Genomic DNA, 19,910 nt, shown 5'->3' with positions numbered 1-19,910 from the left:
GCTGATCCGATGGCAGGAGCCAGGAGCCAGGTGCTTTTCCTGGTCTCCCATGGGGTGCAGGGCCCAAGCACCTGGGCCATCCTCCACTGCACTCCCTGGCCACAGCAGAGAGCTGGCCTGGAAGAGGAGCAACCGGGACAGAATCCGGCGCCCCGACCGGGACTAGAACCCGGTGTGCCGGCGCCGCTAGGCGGAGGATTAGCCTAGTGAGCTGTGGCGCCGGCCAGGTTTTCCATTATTTGGTATCCTCTTCTATTTCTTAAAGATTTTGTGATTCTCTTCTTAGAGATCTTTGACATCCTTGGTTAAGTTTATTCCAAGGTATTTGTTTTTGTAGCTATTGTGAATGGGATTGATCTTAGAAGTTCTTTCTCAGCCATGGCATTGCCTGTGTATGCAAAGGCTGTTGATTTTTGTGCATTGATTTTATGTCCTGCTACTTTGCCAAACTGTTCTATGAGTTCCAGTAGTGTCTTAGTAGAGTTCTTTGGATCCCCTAAATAAAGAATCATATTGTCTGCAAAGAGGGATAGTTTGACTTCTTCCTTCCCAATTTGTATCCCTTTAATTTCTTTTTCTTGCCTGATGGCTCTGGCTAAAACTTCTAGAACTATGTTGAATGGCAGTGATGAGAGTGGGCATCCCTGTCTGGTACCAGATCTCAGTGGAAATGCTTCCAACTTTTCCCCATTCAATAGGATGCTGGCCATGGGTTTTTCATAAATCGCTTTGAGTATATTGAGGAATGTTCCTTCTATACCCAATTTGCTTAGCCTTTTCATCATGAAAGGATGTTGAATTTTATTGAATGCTTTCTCTGCGTCTATTGAGATAATCATATGGTTTTTCTTCTGCAGTTTGTTAATGTGGTGTATCACATTGATTGATTTGCAAACATTGGACCATCCCTGCATACCAGGGATAAATCCCACTTGGTCTGGGTGGATGATTTTTCTGATGTGTTGTTGTACTCTATTGGCCAGAATTTTATTGAGGATTTTTGCATGTATGTTCATCAGGGATATTGGTCTGTAATTTTCTTTCAATGCTGCATCTTTCTCTGGCTTAGGGATTAAGGTGATGCTGGCTTCATAGAAAGAATTTGGGAGGATTCCCTCTTTTTTGATTGTTCTGAATAGTTTGAGAAGAATTGGAGTTAGTTCTTATTTAAATGTCTGGTAGAATTCAGCAGTGAATCCATCTGGTCCTGGGCTTTTCTTTGTTGGGAGGGCCTTTATTACTGTATCAATTTCTGTCTCAGTTATGGGTCTGTTTAGGTTTTCTATATCTTCCTGGTTCAATTTAGGTAGGTTGCATGTGTCCAGTAATCTATCCATTTCTGATAGATTTCCCTTTTTGCTGGCATACAAGTCCCTGTAGTAATTTCTGATGATTCTTTTTATTTCTGTGGTGTCTGTTGTTACGTTTCCTTTTTCATCTCTGATTTTTATTGATTTGGGTCTTTTCTCTTCTTTTTTTGTTAGTTGGGCCAATGGGGTGTCAATTTTGTTTATTTTTTCAAAAAACCAGCTCCTCGTTTGGCTGATTTTTTGTAATGTGTTTTTGGATTCAATCCTGATGATTTCTTCTCTGATTTTAATTATTTCTCTTCTCCTACTAGATTTGGGTCTGGTTTGCTGCAGATTTTCTAGATCCTTGAGATGAATTGAAAGCTCATTTATTTGGTGCTTTTCCAATTTCTTGATGTAGGCACCTGTTGTTATAAACTTTCCTCTTAACACTGCTTTTGCTGTATCCCATAAGTTTTGGTATGTTGTGCTGTTATCCTCATTTACTTTCAGAAAATTTTTGATTTCTCTCTTTTTTTTAATTTTTTGATAGGCAGAGTGGACAGTGAGAGAGAGGGAGAGACACAGAGAAAGGTCTTCCTTTTCCCGTTGGTTCACCCTCCAATGGCCGCTGTGGCTGGCGTGCTGCGGTCGGCGCACCACGCTGATCCGATGGCAGGAGCCAGGTGCTTCTCCTGGTCTCCCATGGGGTGCAGGGCCCAAGCACTTGGGCCATCCTCCACTGCACTTCCGGGCCACAGCAGAGAGCTGGCCTGGAAGAGGGGCAACCGGGACAGAATCTGGCGCCCCGACTGGGTCTAGAACCCGGTGTACCGGTGCTACAAGGCGGAGGATTAGCCTAGTAAGCTGTGGCACCGGCTTGATTTCTCTTTTGATTTCTTCTATGACCCATTGTTCATTCAGGAGCATGTTGTTCAATCTCCATGTGTTTGCATGCTCTCTAGGGATTCCTGAGTTGCTAATTTCCAGCTTCATTCCTTTATGGTCTGAGAAGCTGCATGGTATGATTCTAATTCTTTTCAATTTGCTGAGACTTGCTTTATGGCCTAATATGTGGTCAATCCTAGAGAAGGTTCCATGTACTGCTGAGAAGAATGTAAATGCTTTATGTGTAGGATGAAAAGTTCTGTAGATATCTGTTAGATCCATTTGGGCTATATGTCGTTTAAATCTACTGTCTCCTTGTTGATCTTCTGTCCAGGTGATCTGTCTATTTCTGATAGTGGAGTATTGAAGTCCCCCAGTACTATTGTACTGGAGTCTAAGTCTCCCTTTAAGTCTCTTAACCTATCTTTTAAATAAACCAGTGCCCTGTAATTAGGTGCATATACATTGATAATAGTTACATCTTCCTGTTGAATTGAACCCTTAATCATTATATAGTATCCCTCTTTGTCTCTCTTAACAGTTTTTGTGTTAAAGTTTATTTTGTCTGATATTAATATGGCTACACCTTCTTTTTTTTTTCATTTCTGTTGGCATGGAATATCTTTTTCCAACCTTTCACTTTCTGTCTGCATGCATCTTTGTTGGAAAGATGTGTTTCTTGTAGGCAGCAAATAGATGGGTTTTGTTCCTTAATCCATTCAGCCAGTCTGTGCCTTTTAACTGGAGAGTTGAGTCCATTAACGTTCAATGTGACTATTGATAAGTAGTGACTTTGCCCTGCCATTTTCCCAAAGATATTTTCTACTATATGCTTTGAGCTTCCTATGATCTTTTACTGGTAGGTTTTCTTCCTTTACCTTTTTTCATACTGATGGCCGTGTTTCTGTGTTTCTGTGTGTAGCACATCTTTAAGCATCTTTTGCAGGACTGGACGAGTGGCGACAAATTCTTTCAATTTCTGTTTGCTATGAAAGGTCTTTATTTCACCTTCATTCACAAATGAGAGCTTTGCAGGATATAATATTCTGGGCTGGCAGTTTTTCTCTCTTAGTACCTGGGATATATCTCGCCATTCCCTCCTAGCCTGTAGGGTTTCTGATGAGAAGTCAGCTGTGAGTCTAATTGGAGATCCTCTGAGAGTAATCTGACATTTCTCTCTTGCACATTTTAGAATCTTTTCTTTCTGCTTCACTGTGTTGAGTTTGATTACAACGTGTCGTGGTGAGGATCTCTTTTGGTCATGTTTATTAGGGGTTCTATGAGCTTCCTGTACTAGGATGTCTCTGTACTTCTCCAAACCTGGGAAATTTTCTGCTAATATCTCACTAAAAAGGCCTTCTAAACCTTTCTCCCTCTCCATGCCTTCAGGAACTCCTAGAACCCGAATGTTGGTTTTTTTAATAGTATCCTGTAGATTCCGGACAATATGTTTTAGATTTCTAATTTCCTCTTCTTTTCTTTGGTTTGACTGTATACTTTCCTGTTCTCTGTCTTCTAAGTCCGATATTCTCTCTTCTGCTTCACTCATTCTGTTTTTAAGACTCTGTAATGTGTTTTTCATTTGATCTATTGAACTCTTCATTTCATTATGATTTCTCATCACTATCACAGTTTCATGTTCTACTAGTTGCTTCATTTCATTTTGATTCCTCCTTAATATTTCATTTTCGTGAGAGAGATTTTTCTATCCTGTCCATTAAGGATTTCTGTAGTTCAAGAATTTGTTTTTGAGAACTTCTTAATGTTCTTATCAATTTTTTGAGATCTGCTTCTTGCATTTCTTCTATCTCATCATCTTCATAATCTTGAATTGGGGTGTCTTTTTCATTTGGGGACTTTATAGTGTCTTCCTTGTTCTTGTTACCTCAGTTTCTGCGTTTGTTGTTTGGCATTGTGGAGATATTCTTTGGTTTCTTCGCTGTGGTGTTTTTTCTCATTATACTATGACTCTAGATTAAGTGGACTGTCTGCTTTTGATGGATCCTTAGAGGCTGTGATGGGTGTGGCCAGAGAGCTCTGTTTGGTTCTTCCTGGTTAAGGGTGTGCCAAAGGTGACTCACCCAGGTTGTTCTCTCGCTCGCTCTCTCACTCTCTCACTCTCTCTCTCTCTTTTTTTTTTTTTTTTGACTCAGAAGGGAAGTAATTCTGCACAGCTGAGTGGAATTGAGGGTAGTTGATGTATGAAATCTGGCTCCTGTGGGTATTAGTCTGCTCTACCCCAAGGACCACACAAAGGGTCTATGCAGCCCTCAGTGTGGTCTCCAATTTCTCAGCAGTCTCTCACCAGGTTGCCAAGTTACCGAGTTTGTGTACTCAGTGAGTTATCTCACCCACCCTTAGATTTTCATAATCTCAGTTTGTTAGCTCCACACTTTCACTAGCTTCAAACCTCCAGTTACTTCTCCCCACCAGAGTCAGGTTTTTCTGCTTGGCTAATGGCAGGCACTGCTTTATGTATGTCCAAAATGGCGCCTGCTCTTTGTCTTGCTCGGCTTTGTAAGGTGAGTGAAGAGAGAGGCTAGTGTCCATGCTGGTTCCCCTTATTTATTCACTTTTTTTTTCTCTCCTCCAGTCAGCCTGGTGAACTTTCCCCAGCAGGGCTTCAAGCCTCATTCCTTCTAGGCTCTTTCTGCCTTTCCCCACCAATGACTCGGGTTACTGAGGTTTTTGTCTCACCTCCCCTTCCAGAGTTGGCGCGCAGACTCCGCGGCTCGGCTTCTGTGCCTCGGCTTCCGTGCCATGGATGTCCTTGCTCTCCCCATAGGTCCTCCGTGTCACATCCACTAGATCTGGAAGAGTTTCCTCTGCAATTTTTTCCCGAACCTTTTCCTGAAACTACAGTAACTCCACTTTTATTAAACTATCTTTTCCCGGACTATCAGTGCATACCCTCACTATTCCTCCATCTTTGCTCCACCCCCAGATTGATCCATTTTTAAAATCCCATTTGCTGATTTGCAAGTTATGTTTCCTGGGGTTGGCATTTGGGGCAGCAGTTACGATGCCTGTTGAGATGCCTGCTGATGTTGTGTATGTATTCTGGGCTTGGGCTCCGGTCCTGGCTCCGGTGCTGAACGCAGCTTCCTGCTGATATGGCCCTGGAGGCAGCAGATGATTGCAGTATGGTTGGGTTCCTGCCACCCACGTGGGACACCTGGATTGACTTTCCTCTTCCCAGCTTTAGCATGGCCTTGTTGTGGAATTTGTGGGCATTTGAAAAGTGAAACAGTGGATGGAAGACCTATTTCTCTCTCTAAAATAAAAATAAATGCATGTTTAAAAAGATCGCTTCTCAGCCTTTTGGCTAAGATCAAGTGTAAAAAAAAATTCAGATTGGGGTGAGTGTTGTGGTGTAGCAGGTGAAATTGCTGCTTGGGTGTCTGCGTCTCATATTGGAGGGTCTGAGATGCAATCCTGTCTCTGCTTCCCATCTAGCTTCCTGGGAGCCAGCAGGTATCAGCTGAAGTCATCAGTGCCTGCCAACTACCTGGGAGACCCCAGTGGGGTCCTGGCTTCAGCCTGGCCCACCTTTGGTGTTTGCAGGTATTTGGCATGTGAGCCAGGAGACAGAATATCTCTTTCAATCTTTCTCTCTGTTGCTCTGCCTTTAATATAAATACAAATAAACTTTAAAAAAGACTCAAAATTTAGAAAAAAGATTCAGCCTAAGATAGGTGAAACACATCATTAGGTTTTAATAGAAAAAAAAAGTGTGCTTCCAATTTGTCACATTAGAAAAAAAGGTGTGCTTCCAATTTTTACTCTTTTGATCATCAGTACTCAAACTTGAGTGTGCTTCAGAATCACCTAGTGCACTTGTTAAGCTGTAGATTGCTGGCCCCACTAAGAGAGTTTTTAAGTCAGTGGGTTTGGCATAGGACCCATGTCCAGCTCAGCCTTTTGTGTCTGTGGTTTCTCCATCCTCCTCTGATTCTATCAACTATGGATCAAAAATATTTTTAAAAATTGCATCTGCACTGAACAGATATAGCCATTTTTTCTTGTCATCGTTTCCTAAACAATGCAGTAAAAGTATTCACAAAGCATTTCTGTGCTATTGGGAATGACAAGCAATCTCTGGGTGATTTATACATACACAAGGATGTACATTGGTTCTATGCAAACATTACACCATTTTATTACTGGGGCTTGAGCATCTACGAGTTTTGGTATGCGTGAAGTGTTCCTGGAACCAATCCCCCATGGATAGTGAGGGACCACTGAATTTGAATGTGTCCCCAGGTGCTGCTTCTGCTGCTGCTCTGGAATCCATCCTTGAGAGCTGGCAGGAATTGGTGGTTACCATCAGGAAACATGCTAGCACCTGAACCCAGTAGACTGTTGGACTTGATATTTCTGGGCTTCTTGGTGAATTCTCCTCCTTTCCCAACAGCTTGGCATTAAAACTTTTTAGAATGTCCTTTTACCCACATAATATTGCCAGGAACGGAAATGGCATTTTAATTTCTTAAGATCAAATAACTATATTTTCTGGGAAGTCTCTCTGGGCTGGTTGCTTGAGCTTCTCTGGTCTCTTATGTGAAAGTACAACATCTATGTGTTCTGAGCTTGTATGTAGGAGTTTAGCTCTTTGCCTCTTTCGAACTCAAGGCTACTTCTCTTGCCCTTGAATGGTGGTTCAAATTCCATCCTCTAGCCTTGGGACTTTTTGATTTCAAATGGTAATGACGTTCCTCTTCATTTCTGTTCCTCAGAGTTTCCCTATTGAGCTTAGCTATGCTTGTGTACTTGAGAGTTGTGGGTATATTTTTTCTAGCATTTCTGTGTGTTTAATGGGGTGGAGATTGGGGATATTATGTAACTCAGTCCACCTAGTTGTCTTCTCTTATCTTTTTATCATTTATGTGCAGAAAACACCATAGGTTCAAAATGGTTTCAGAAGGAGGAACTGAGTGGTAAAGAGAATTCTTAAAATTCAAAACAGCTGAGCTCAGGGATGTGCAACTCAATAGCCACAAATATCCTTAGTACAGGAGAGAGGTAGGTGAGGCTGAATCAGAAGGAGGTGGTGCTCTGTTGGTGGTAGCTAACCCCATAAAGAAGGCCTGGGACAGTTACAACATTTGAAAATGTTATTAGGCCCAAATCTTTTTGAAATGTTTTTACTGCATGTAAAGAATACAATTTTAAGCATCTCTCCTTCTGAAGTCATTCTGTTTTCAAACATTGACTTCTCTCTCTTAGGTACACATTGACCACATATGCGGAAGAATACACTCCACCATATGACTATCCATCACATGTGAGTACAGAGCCATGCTCTAAGATGTATTTGTGTTCTTACAATGACTCATTACACTGAGTGTAAATAGTCAAACTTGGGGAGAAAGGAGAAATGGCTGATATTTATGATGTTTTATATTTATTTAGAAATATTAGCTATTTGTGAGAGTCAATAGAATGTTTTATGGTTATGATTTTTTCTTTTTTAATTAATCCCCCCCAAAGAAATGTTTTATTTAAGGAATACAGACTTTATGCATTTCATAAGTACAACTTTAAGAATATAGTGATTCAGGCTGGTGCTACGGCTCCATAGGCTAATCCTCCATCTGCGGCACTGGCACACTGGGTTCTAGTCCCAGTCGGGTCGCTCCTTTTCCTGTCCAGCTCTCTGCTGTGGCCTGAGAGTTCAGTGGAGGATGGCCCAAGTCCTTGGGCCCTGCACATGCCTGGGAGACCAGGAGGAAGCACCTGGCTCCTGGCTTCAGATCAGCATGGTGCACTTGCCGCAGTGCGCCGGATGCAGTGGCCACTGAGGGGTGAACCAATGGAAAAGGAAGACCTTTCTCTCTGTCTCTCTCTCTCACTGTCCACTCTGCCTGTCAAAAAAAAAAAAAAAGAAAGAAAGAAAGAAAAAAAAGAATACAGTGATTCTTCCTACCATACCCACCCTCTTATCCATTTTCCCATTCCTTCTCCTCCTCCCTCTCCCATCCCCAGACTCATTCTCTACTAAGAACCATTTTCAATTAACTTTATACACAGAAGACCAACTCTATACTAAGTAAAGAGTTCAACAGTAAAAAAAAGCCAAAAACCAAAACCAAACCAAAACAAAAAAAAAACTATTCTCAGCAGTCGAGACAAGGGCTCTTCAAAGTTATTGCATCTTGAAGTTAATTTCACTTCTTTTTTTTAGAAACTTAATTAATTTTAATGAAGCACCCAAGAATGATACATCGTTTGGGATCACTTAGACATACTCCTAATATAGCATTTTGAGGACAGAGGTCCTGCATGGGAAGTTAGTGCATGGTGACACTTGTTAATTTAACAATTAACACTCTTCTGTATGATGTCAATGATCACCCAAGGCTCTTGACATGAGCTGCCAAGGCTATGGAAGCCTTTTGAATGCACAAACTCTGTCAGTATTTAGACAGGGCCAGAAGCAAAGTGGAAGTTCTCTCCTTCCTTCAGAGAAAAGTACCTCCTTCTTTATTGACCAGTTCTATCCACTGGGGTCTCACCCACAGAGATCCTTCATGTAGGACACTTTTTTTGCCACAGTGTGTTGGATTTCTATGCCTGAAATGCTGTAGTGGGCTTTTCAGCCAGACCAGAATGCTTTAGGGTTGAGTCTGAGGTAAGAATGCTATTTAAAGCAATTGTCTTCTTGAGTCTGCTGTGTGGACTGCTTTCCAGGTTGGAGCATTCACTCCTTTTTAATTCTATCTATTATTATTACCAGACCCCTAATCCTATCCATATGATCACTTTAACACATAAGATGGTATTTTTACCACCCAGCTTAAGGGGATTTGGGGTCCCATGACAAGTTTTTAAACTGTACCCTTAGAAGTAAATCTGTGGGAGTGTATACAGAACTATAATGCTTTACAGTTACAAACTTCATATACTTTGTAATTACAAGTTTAGGAACATAATGATTCTTCCCACCGTGCCCACCTCCCCACCCATACTCCTAATCCCTCTTCCTTCTTCCTCTCTTACTCACACTCTTATTTTTTACTGAGATCTATTTTCAATTGACTTTATGCACATATGTTTAACTCTATGTTAAGTAAAGAATTCAACAAATAAAAAACCAAAACAACAACAAAACAAACAAAAACCCCAAAACTGTTCCTCAATAGTCAAGACAAGGGGTCTTCAAGTCATTGCTTCTCAAAGTGAATTTCATTTCTATGGATTGCCTTTTAGTTTCACTCTTAGTTGTCACAGGTCAGGGAGAACATGTGGTATTTGTCCCGTTGGAACTGGTTTATTTCACTAAGTATGATATTTTCCAGATTCATCCATTTTGTTGTAAATGATCGGATTTCATTTTTTTAAAATCACTGTGTGGTAGTCCATAGTGTACATATCTCATAATTTCTTCATTCAGTATTCAGTAGATTTCAGCATTTTTTTTCATCTTTGTTGTCCCACTTTATTGGTTTTAAAGTAAATCTCAAACACAATTTATTTCATCCCTGTATACTTCAGTATTCCCCATCTATCTACAGATAGATATAGTGTGTATCATTAATACACATAGATGTAGATATAGATACCATGTACAACCACAGCACCATCCTCATTCCTAACAAAGTAAATAAATGAGACTTCAAATTCTCCTGACTGATTCAAAGTCATCTCGTCCAGACTATTCAATTTTCAGCATTTGGGTTGATTCCATATCTTAGCTATTGTGAATTGAGCTGCAATAAACATGGGGGTGCAGATAACTCTTTCATATGCTGATTTTATTTCCCTTGGGTAAATTCCCAGGAGCGGGATGGCTAGGTCATATGGTAGGTCTATATTCAAATTTCTGAGGTATCGCCATACTATTTCCATAGTGGCTTTACATTCCCACCAACAGTGGATTAGGGTACCTTTCCTTCTACATCCTCACCAGCATTTGTTATTTATTGATTTCTGTATGTGAGCCATTCTAATTGGGGTAAGGTAAAACCTCATTGTGGTTTGGATATGCATTTCCCTGGTGGCTAGTGATTGTGAGCATTTTTTCATGTGTCTGTTGACCATTTGTATTTCCTCTTTTGAAAAAAAGTCTGTTTAATCCTTTGCCCATTTCTTCACTGGGTTGTTTGTTTTGTTGTTGTAGAGTTCCTTGATCTCTTTAAATATTATGGTTATGAATCCTTTATCACTTGCATAGTTTGCAAATAATTTTTCCCATCCTATTGGTTGCCTCTTCACTTTCCTGAGTGTTTCTTTTGCAATAAAGAAGCTTCTCAATTTGATGTAATACCATTTATGAATTTTGGCTTTGATTGCTTGTGCCTCTGGGATCTTTTCCAAGAAGTCTTTGCCTATGCCAACGTCTTGCAGGGTTTCCCCAATGTTCTCTAATAATTTGATGGTGGCAGATCATAAATTTATGTCTTTAATCCATTTTAAGTGGTCTTTTGTGTAAGGTATAAGGTAGGGGTTTTGCTTCATACTTCTGTATGTGGAAATCAAGTTTTCCCAGCACCATTTGTTGAAGAGACTATCCTTGCTTCAGGGATTGGTTTTAGCTTCTTTGTCAAATGTAAGTTGGTTGTAGGTGTTTGGGTTGATTTCTGGCATTTCTATTCTGTTCCATTCGTCTATCCATCTGTTTTTGTACCAGCACCAGCCTGTTTTGGTACCAGCACCAGCCTGTTTTGATTATAACTGCCCTATAGTATGTATTGAAATCTGATACTGTGATACCTCCAGCTTTGTTTTTTTGTCATATAAGATTGCTTTAGCTATTTAGGGTCTCCTGTGTTTCCATATGAATTTCAGCATCATGAGAAGAATGTCCTTAGTAGTTTGATTGGTATTACAATGAATCTGTAAAATGCTTTTGGAAGTATGGACATTTTGATGATATTGATTCTTCCAATTCATGAACATGAAAGATTTTTCCATTTTTTATATCTTCTTTTTCTTTCTTTAACATTTTGAAATTCTCATCTTGGAGATCTTTGACCTCATTGGTTAAGTTTATTCCAAGGTATTTGATTTTTTGTAGCTATTGTGAATGAGATTGACCTTAGAAGTTCTTTCTCAGCCATGGCATTGTCTGTGGATACAAAGGTTGTTGATTTTTGTGTGTTTATTTTATATCTTGTGACTTTACCAAACTCTTCTATGAGTTAAAGTAGTCTCTTAGTGGAGTCTTTTGGATCCCCTGCATATAGAATCGTGTCATCTGCAAATAGGGATAGTTTAATATCCTCCTTCCCAGTTTGTATCCCTTTGATTTCTTTTTCTTGCCTAATGACTCTGGCTAAAACTTCCAGGACTATATTGAATAGTAGTGGTCACAGTGGGCATCCTTGTTTGGTACCAGATCTCAGTGGGAATACTTCCAACTTTTCCCCATTTAATAGGATGCTGGCTGTGGGTTTGTCATAAATTGCCTTGATTGTGTTGAGGAATGTTCCTTCTATACTCAACTTGCTTAGAGTTTTCATCATGAAAGGCTGTTGTATTTTATCAAATTATTTCTCTGCATCTATTAAGATAATCATATAGTTTTTGTTCAGTTTGTTAATATGATGTATCACATTGATTGATTTGCAAATATTTAACCATCACTGCATACCAGGGATAAATCCCACTTGGTCTGGGTGAATGATCTTTATGATGTGTTGTTGGATTTGATTTGCCAGAATTTTGTTGATTTTTGCATCTATGTTCATCAGGGAAATTGGTTTGTAGTTCTCTTTCTCGGTTGCATCTTTTTTAGGTTTAGAAATTAAGGTGATGCTGGCTTCATAGAAAGAATTTGGGAAGATTCCCTCTCTTTCAGTTGTTTTGAATAACTTCAGAAGAACTGGAGTTAGTTCATTAAATGTCTGGTAGAATTCAGTAGTGAATCCATCTAGTCCTAGTTTTCTTTTTTGGGAGAGTTTTTATTACTGATTCAGTTTCCATATTGGCTATGGGTCTGTTTATGTTTTCTATGTCTTCATGGGTCTATTTAGGTAGGTTTTATGTGTCCAGGAATCTATCCATTTCTTCTAAGTTTTCTGCCCTTTCTTCTAGGTTTCCCGGTTTGCTGGCATACAACTCTTGGTAGTAATTTCTGATGATTCTTTTTATGTCTGTGGTGTCTGTTATTACATTTCCATTTTCATCTCTGATTTTATTAATTTGGGTCTTCTCCCTCCTTTTTTATTTTATTAGTCGGGCCAATGATGTGCTAATTTTGTTTGCTTTTTTTTTCTTTTTTCAAAAAACCAGGTCTTCATTTTGCTAATCTTTGGAATTGCTTTTTTGGTTTCAATTTTGTTGATTTCTTCTCTAATTTTAATTATTTCTTTTCTTCTACTATTTTTGGGTTTGGTTTGCTATTGTTTTTATAGATCCCTGAGATGTATTGATAGCTCATTTATTTGGTGCCTTTCCAATTTCTGGATGTAGACACCAATTGCTATAAACTTTTCTCTTAACACTGCTTTTGTTGTATCACCTAAGTTTTGATATGTTGATATGTTCTCATCCTCACTTGTTTCCTAAAATTTTTTTATTTCTCTTTTTATTTCTTCAGGACCCACTGTTCATTCGGGAGCATGTTGTTCAGTCTCTTCCAGCTACACTGTTTTGTGGTCTGAGAAGATGCATAGTATGATTTTGATTCTTTTGAATTTGCTGAGACTTATTTTATGGCCTAGCATTTGGTCAATCCTAGAGAAAGTTCCATGCACTGATGAGAAGAATGTCTATTCTGTAACTGTAAAAGGGAAAGTTCTGTAGATAACTGTTAGGCCTATTAGGTCTAAAGTGTTGATTAACTCTGTTGTTTCCTTGCTGATTTTCTACGCAGCTGATGCGTTCATTGCTGAAAGTGGGCTATTGTAGTTCCCCATTACTATTAGAGTCTATGTCTCCCTTTAGATCCACTAACAATTCTTTTAAATTGCCAGGTGCCCTGTAATTTAGTGCATATAGATTTATAATAGTTATATTTTCCTGTTGAACTGATCCCTTAATCATTACATAGTGCCCTTCTTTGTCTCTTTTAATAGTTTTGTGTTAAAGTCTATTTTGTCTGATATTAGGATACCTATACCAGCTCTTTTTGATTTCTGTTAGTAGGGAATATCTTTTGCATCCTTTCACTTTCATCATACATGCATCTTTGTTGGTGAGATGTGTTTCTTATAGAGAGCAAATAGACAGTTTCATTTTTCAATCCATTCAACCAGTCTTTGTCTTTTAACTGGAGAGTTGAGGCTATTTACATTCAAGGTGACTATTGATAAGTAACAACTATGCCTTGCCATTTTTCCATAAATATTCCTATTTCTTTGTATTTCCTTTGTACTTTTACTGGATGATTTTCTTACTTTACCTTCTTTCACACAGGTGACCATGTTTCTGTGTTTCTGTGTGCAGAGCATCTTAAGCATCTTTTGAAAGGCTGGATAGGTGGTGACAAATTCATTCAATTTCTGTTTGTTATGGAATGTCTTTATTTCACCTTCATTCATAAATGAGAGCTTTGTGGGGGACAGTATTCTGGTATGACAGTTTTTTCTCTTACGACTTGGAATATATCTCGCCATATTCCTAGTCTGTAGGGTTTCTTTTTTTATTTATTTTTTATTTTTATTTTATTTTTATTTTTTGACAGGCAGAGTGGACAGTGAGAGAGAGAGACAGAGAGAAAGGTCTTCCTTTGCCCTTGGTTCACCCTCCAATGGCTGCCACGGCCAGCGCACCGCGCTGATCTGATGGCAGGAGCCAGGTACTTCTCCTGGTCTCCCATGGGGTGCAGGGCCCAAGCACTTGGGCCATCCTCCACTGCACTCCCTGACCACAGCAGAAAGCTGGCCTGGAAGAGGGGCAACTGGGACAGAATCTGGTGCCCTGTCTGGGACTAGAACCCAGTGTGCTGGCGCCACAAGGCGGAGGACTAGCCTAGTGAGCCGCGGCGCTGGCGTATTTTTTTTTTATTTTTATTTTTATTTTTTTGACAGGCAGAGTGGACAGTGAGAGAGAGAGACAGAGAGAAAGGTCTTCCTTTGCCCTTGGTTCACCCTTCAATGGCCGGCGCGGCTGGCGCACTGCGGCCAGTGCACCGCGCCGATCCGATGGCAGGAGCCAGGTACTTCTCCTGGTCTCCCATGGGGTGCAGGGCCCAAGGACTTGGGCCATCCTCCACTGCACTCCCTGGCCACAGCAGAGAGCTGGCCTGGAGGAGGGGCCACTGGGACAGAATCCGGCGCCCCGACTGGGACTAGAACCCGGTGTGCCGGTGCCGCAAGGCAGAGGACTAGCCTAGTGAGCCACGGCGCCGGCCTGTAGGGTTTCTAATGAGAAGTCTGCTTTGAGTCTAATTGGAGATCCTTTGAAAGTAATCTGGTATATCTCTCGTGCACATTTTAAAATATTTTCTTTATGTTTTGCTGTGGAGAGTTTGATTACAATGTATTGTGGTGAAGATATTTTATGGTAATGTCTATTAAGAGTTCTACGTGCTTCCTATACTTGGATGTCCCTTTCTCCAAATTAGGGAAATTTTCCGTTATTATTTCACTAAAAAAGTCTTTTAATATTTTCTTTCATGCCTTCAGGAATTCCTAGAACCTGTATGTTGGGTCATTTGCTAGTATCCTGTAGTCTCAACAGTGGTTTTTAGTTTAATTTTCTCTTTTTTTTTTGTCTGACCCTATAATTTACTGCAATTTTTCTTCTAAGTTGGATATTCTTTTTTCTGCTTCACTGATTCTCTTGTTATGGCGTTCCACTGCATTTTTTTAGTTTGTTCTATCTAATTCCTCATTTCCAAGATTTCATTTTGCTTTCTCTTTAAGATCTGTTTCGTGGGAGAAATTTTTTTTCATGTGTTGTATGGATTTCATTAGTTTGTACATTTACTTCTGATTACTTCTATGTAATCTTATGATCAATTTTTTGAATTCCATTTCTTGCCTTTCTTCAAAGTCTTCAGCTTCACAATCTATTATTGAAGTGTTGTATTCTTTTGGGGCATCATGTTGTGTTCCTTATTCTTTTTTCTTGAATTGGTGCATTTATTATTTGACATTTGTTGAGATATTTGTTGGTTTCTTCCTTATTTTTTTGCTGTGGCAGCTTTTATCTTTGGATTATGTCTGTGTGGATTAGTGGGTGTCTGCTTGCAGAGAATACCTGAAATCGTGTGGTGGATATGGTCAGGGAGCTCTGTTCATTGTTCCAAGGTGAAGAGAGTGTTAAGGTGACATTCAGGTTGGGTGTGGTAAGTCACTCTCTCTCTAAATCAGAGGGGAGGTTTTTCCTCTGTTGGTGTATACTCAGCTCATTTCCTCTCCTCAAAGGAGACCAGTGCCTGGGTGTTAGCCCCGGTGAGTATAATATTTGTCTGCACTTGCACAAGGAGCACATAAAGGATCCATGCAGTCCTTGTTGTAAGCAGATTCCCCAGCAGTGTCCCTCACCAGGGAACCAGAGATTACTGAGTGTGTGGAGCCTCCCACAGTGACTGCCAAAAGTCTCCGCCACACCCTAAGCCTTCCCACACAGGCTCCGTGTTTTCAAAGCCTCGTAGTCTCAGTATTTTCACAGTCCCAGCACACAAGCCTCCCGCAGTCACCAGCACCCAGCTCTCCAGAAGTTCTCCCCTGCAGACTCAGGAGTCTCCACTTGGCTGGTTGCAGTGTCTGGATACGAGCTGGCACACCTGTTATGTATGTCCAAAGTGGCACCTGCTCTCTATTGGTTTGTTACAGGATGCTGTTGCAGGGTGACTGGGGAGAGAGAAATGAGGCACCTCTTCCTTCAGTTTGGCAGGTACACTATCCCCCAGAGGGCTCCAAGCCGGATTCCTTCCCAGATTTTCCTGCAGCTTTATCGCCAGTGGCTTGGACTGTTACAGTCTGGTCTCACCTCTCTCCAAAGATGGTGCTGAGGCTCTCGGCTGCTGGGGTTCTGATTTGTGCATACCCACACCCTCCACATAGGTCCACTATGTCCCTCTAATTTGCGTGTAGTTTCCACTGCTGTATTCTCCCTAACTGTTCCCTAAGACAGTACTCTTTCCATTTTTTAAAAGAAGTTTTATTTATTTATTGAGAGGTAGTTACAGACAGTGAGAGGGAGAAACAGAGAGTGGGGTCTTCCATCTGCTGGTTCATTCCCCAAATGGCCGCAATGGCCAGAGCTGCACTGATCCAAAGCCAGGACCCAGGAGTTTCTTCTGGGTCTTCTACACAGGTTTAGGGGCCCAAGTGCCTGGGTCATTTTCTACTGCTTTCCCAGGCAATAGCAGAGAGCTGGATTGGAAGAGGAGCAGCTGGGACTAGAACCAGTACCCATGGAGATTTAACCCACTGTGCCACAGTGGTGCCCCTCTCTACTTTTTTTAAACTATCTTCTCCTAGAAGTAGAGTAGTAAGCTCCCCCCTATTCTGCCATGTTAATCCAATCTCTGGTTATGATTTATATTTGGAAATTTATACATTTTTGGGAGAACATATTGCAGTATCCAAAACATTATTCATTATCTTTGTTGTCTTGTTTTATTGTCCCTTACCCTGCATTCAGTTAATTGGAAATGAGAACCCACTTTTATATTTATTTGTATTACATTGCCTGATAAAAGTATGTGAATTAATTTAACTCTGGGAAATATATACATATAACTATTGATAACTTGAATATATTTATACTTTAAAAATTGTTCAGGGGCAGGCATTTGGTAGAGCAGTTAAGATACATTTGGGATGCCCACATCCCATATCAGAGTGCATGGGTTTAAGTCCCACTCCATTTCTTTTTCTTTTTCTTTTTTTTTTTTGACAGGCAGAGTAGGCAGTGAGAGAGAGAGACAGAGAGAAAGGCCTTCCTTTGCCGTTGGTTTACCCTCCAATGGCTGGCGCGGCTGGCGCGCTGCGGCCGGCGCACTGCGCTGATCCGATGGCAGGAACCAGGTACTTCTCCTGGTCTCCCATGGGGTGCAGGGCCCAAGCACTTGGGCCATCCTCCACTGTACTCCCTGGCCACAGCAGAGAGCTGGCCTGGAAGAGGGGCAACCGGGACAGAATCCGGCGCCCTGACCGGGTCTAGAACCCAGTGTGCCGGCGCCACAAGGTGGATTAGCCTAGTGAGCCGCGGCGCCGACCCACTCCATTTCTGATCCAACTTCCTGCTAATGCACACACTGGGCGGCAGCAGATGAAGGCTCTAGTACTTGGGTCCCTACTATCTATGCGACAGATGTGAATCAAGTTCTGATCTCCTGGCTTTGGTTTGACTGAGCCCTAGCCATTGGGAGCATATGGGGAGTGAACCAGGAGATGGAACATCCCTTTCTTTGTCTCTTTCTGTCTCTGTCTCTTTCAACTAAATAAAAAAAAATAAGAAAAAAACCCACAAAATTTGCAACAGAAACAAAACAAAGATGCTTCCTGATAGCATTGTTCTGAAAGTCTTAAGTATAATACGCATGAGATAGAAATAAAAGATTTAACTACTGATGAAGAACACTTGAAAAGTCCTATTTATTTTTGTGACAAGATGATTATCTTCTTAGGACTTCCAGGATATTAAACTGAGAAATAATTAGAATCACTGAGACAATAACTTTCCTTAATATCAACACTAATCAGTAAGTTGTAAAAGAGAAGAAAACATGCAAATTACTATGGAAACACAAATTTCAAATGCTGTTTTAAAAAATTTTATTTATTTAAAGGGCAGATTACATACACACACACACACACAGAGAGAGAGAGAGAGAGAGAGAGAGAGAATATCTTCCATCTGCTGGTTCACTCCCCAAATGGTTGCAAGTGCTGAAGCTGGACCAGATCAATGCCAGGAGCCAGGAACTCCCATGTGGGTAGCAGGGACCCAACCATTTGGACCATCTTCTGCTGCTTTCCCAGGTGCATTAGCAGGGAGATGGATGGAAGTGGAGAAGCTGACACTTGAAATGGTGCTCGTAAGTGTTGCTGGTGTCACAGATGCTGCTTAACCTGCTGTGCCACAACATCAGTCACATAAAATGCTTTTAGGAGGAAAATTGTGCCAAGCTTAATAAAGGAAGACACAGTCATACTTCTCCAAAGCTGGCTGATCTCTTTGTTTGCCCTAGCTACTTCCCCATCAAGAGGTGAATGTTCCTCTGTCTCTTGAATGTGGCTGATTTGATTGAGAGAACATAGCAGAAGTGACTCTCTGCTAGTTTTAAACCTAGTCTCAAGAAAACTGCAACTGGGGCCAGCATTGTCGCATAGCAGGTTAAGCTGCCGAGTGTAATGCTGGTATTCCAAGTAAGTATCGGTTCAAGCCATAAAAACGGCAGATATGATAGCATATGAACTGGTACGCTTGAAACATACAAGACTCACACATATCACATGGAAAAAATGTTAATGACCTTAGAAAAAGAGCAAAGACATATATGTGAATATAGGCAATTGTAAATAATAACTACAGGAAAATACTCAATTTGTTGGGTGGGCATTGTGGCAGAGTGGTTTAAGCTGCCACTTGGGATACTACATTTCATATCAGAGTGCCTAGTATGGAATCCCGCCTCTACTTTGGATCCAACTTCCTGCTAATGCATACCTTGGGAGGTAGCACTTGGGTCCCTGACATCCTTGTGGGAGACCTGATTGGAGTTCCTGACTCCTGGCTACAACTGGGCCTAGCCTTATTTGTCCTTCAAACAAATAAATGAATTTATTTTAAAAAGTTCCTAAATTTACAAATAATAAAATATGTGAATTGAAGCTATGAGTTCTTTTTGTTTTGCTAATGAAACTGGCAATATTTGTAAAAATAGTGCTTGGTGCAGTAAAGATGGGGTGAGCTGGAATTTTTTTATGTTGCCAAGAAGATTGTAAATTGTTCTAATCATCATTGAATGGAATTTGGAAGTATGTGTCATGATCCTATGTGACTTAATAACTCTTCTCTTAGGTAACTTTCTCAAAGGGAAATAATTTAAACTAGAAATACAGTTTATACCAAATATACTCATTACTGAATTGTGTACTGGCAAAATTTGGAAGCCACCTAAATGTTTAGTATTAGTAGTAGTGTTAATTAAATATGCTATAATTATATTATGAGATGTTGTGCATTATTTATAGAGTCCATAGATAGTCCTTTGTGTCTTAATAAATTCTTGTTTAAGGTTAAGAAAAACATTAAGATAGAGAATTTTATCTGAATTATGTGACAATATAAACAAAAAACTAGAAAAGCTCAAAACGCTACTCAAGTTGGCCTTAAATGCTGAGACTCTAGGTGATTGTGTTCATCTTCACATTTTGTAGCATTTTCCAATTCAACAACCCTGCTCATGTTACAGTCAGAAAAACCAAAATAAAACAAATATATATTATTTTAAAATGCATTTGTATGGGGTTCGGCTTTTTCTTTGGACAAAAGGAAGGTTGTAAGACACTTAATTAAAAACTCATAAAATTCAAAAGACTCAATATAATAAATACAAAGAATGTGAAATGTAGTCTCAGGGCATATAAATCCTTAGCCATTGTGTTATTATATATTAATGGTTTTAAAATTTCCTGTATTATTTCTAATATTTCTCACATTGTTTCTCTGTTAACAGCACAGCATGTAATAGTAGTTTGGCTTTATTTTCAGAGTTTTATTCTTTCATTTCTGGCTTCTAAGCCAAGTAATTGATTTTGAGGCATGTTTTTAGCACTGCTTCCAACAGTCACATTCAATGCTTGCCTTATATTGTTGTAAGCTACAGAA

The 19,910-nt window shown here is 40.2% G+C and overlaps 1 protein-coding gene across 8 annotated transcripts in view; it reads left to right on the top strand.

The window, feature by feature from the left end:
• Positions 1-19,910, top strand: part of CFAP95 (cilia and flagella associated protein 95) — a 126,943-nt gene that overhangs the window by 83,428 nt on the left and 23,605 nt on the right. For 7 of the 8 annotated variants that reach the window (XM_002708236.6, XM_051846483.3, XM_017341723.4 and 4 more), the window contains exon 5: positions 7,404-7,461. The exons of the other annotated variant lie outside the window; for it this stretch is intronic. In XM_002708236.6, coding sequence (XP_002708282.3) covers positions 7,404-7,461 — 58 coding nt within the window. The remainder of the gene's footprint in view (positions 1-7,403; positions 7,462-19,910) is intronic. 8 annotated transcript variants of the gene reach the window in all.

The sequence above is a fragment of the Oryctolagus cuniculus genome, chromosome 1, assembly GCF_051225735.1.
Source record: "Oryctolagus cuniculus isolate XC-2025 breed Fujian yellow rabbit chromosome 1, ASM5122573v1, whole genome shotgun sequence".
Classification (NCBI taxonomy): domain Eukaryota; kingdom Metazoa; phylum Chordata; class Mammalia; order Lagomorpha; family Leporidae; genus Oryctolagus; species Oryctolagus cuniculus.
The sequence above is the reverse complement of the archived record's forward strand: the minus strand, read 5'-3'. Positions and strand labels throughout refer to the sequence as shown.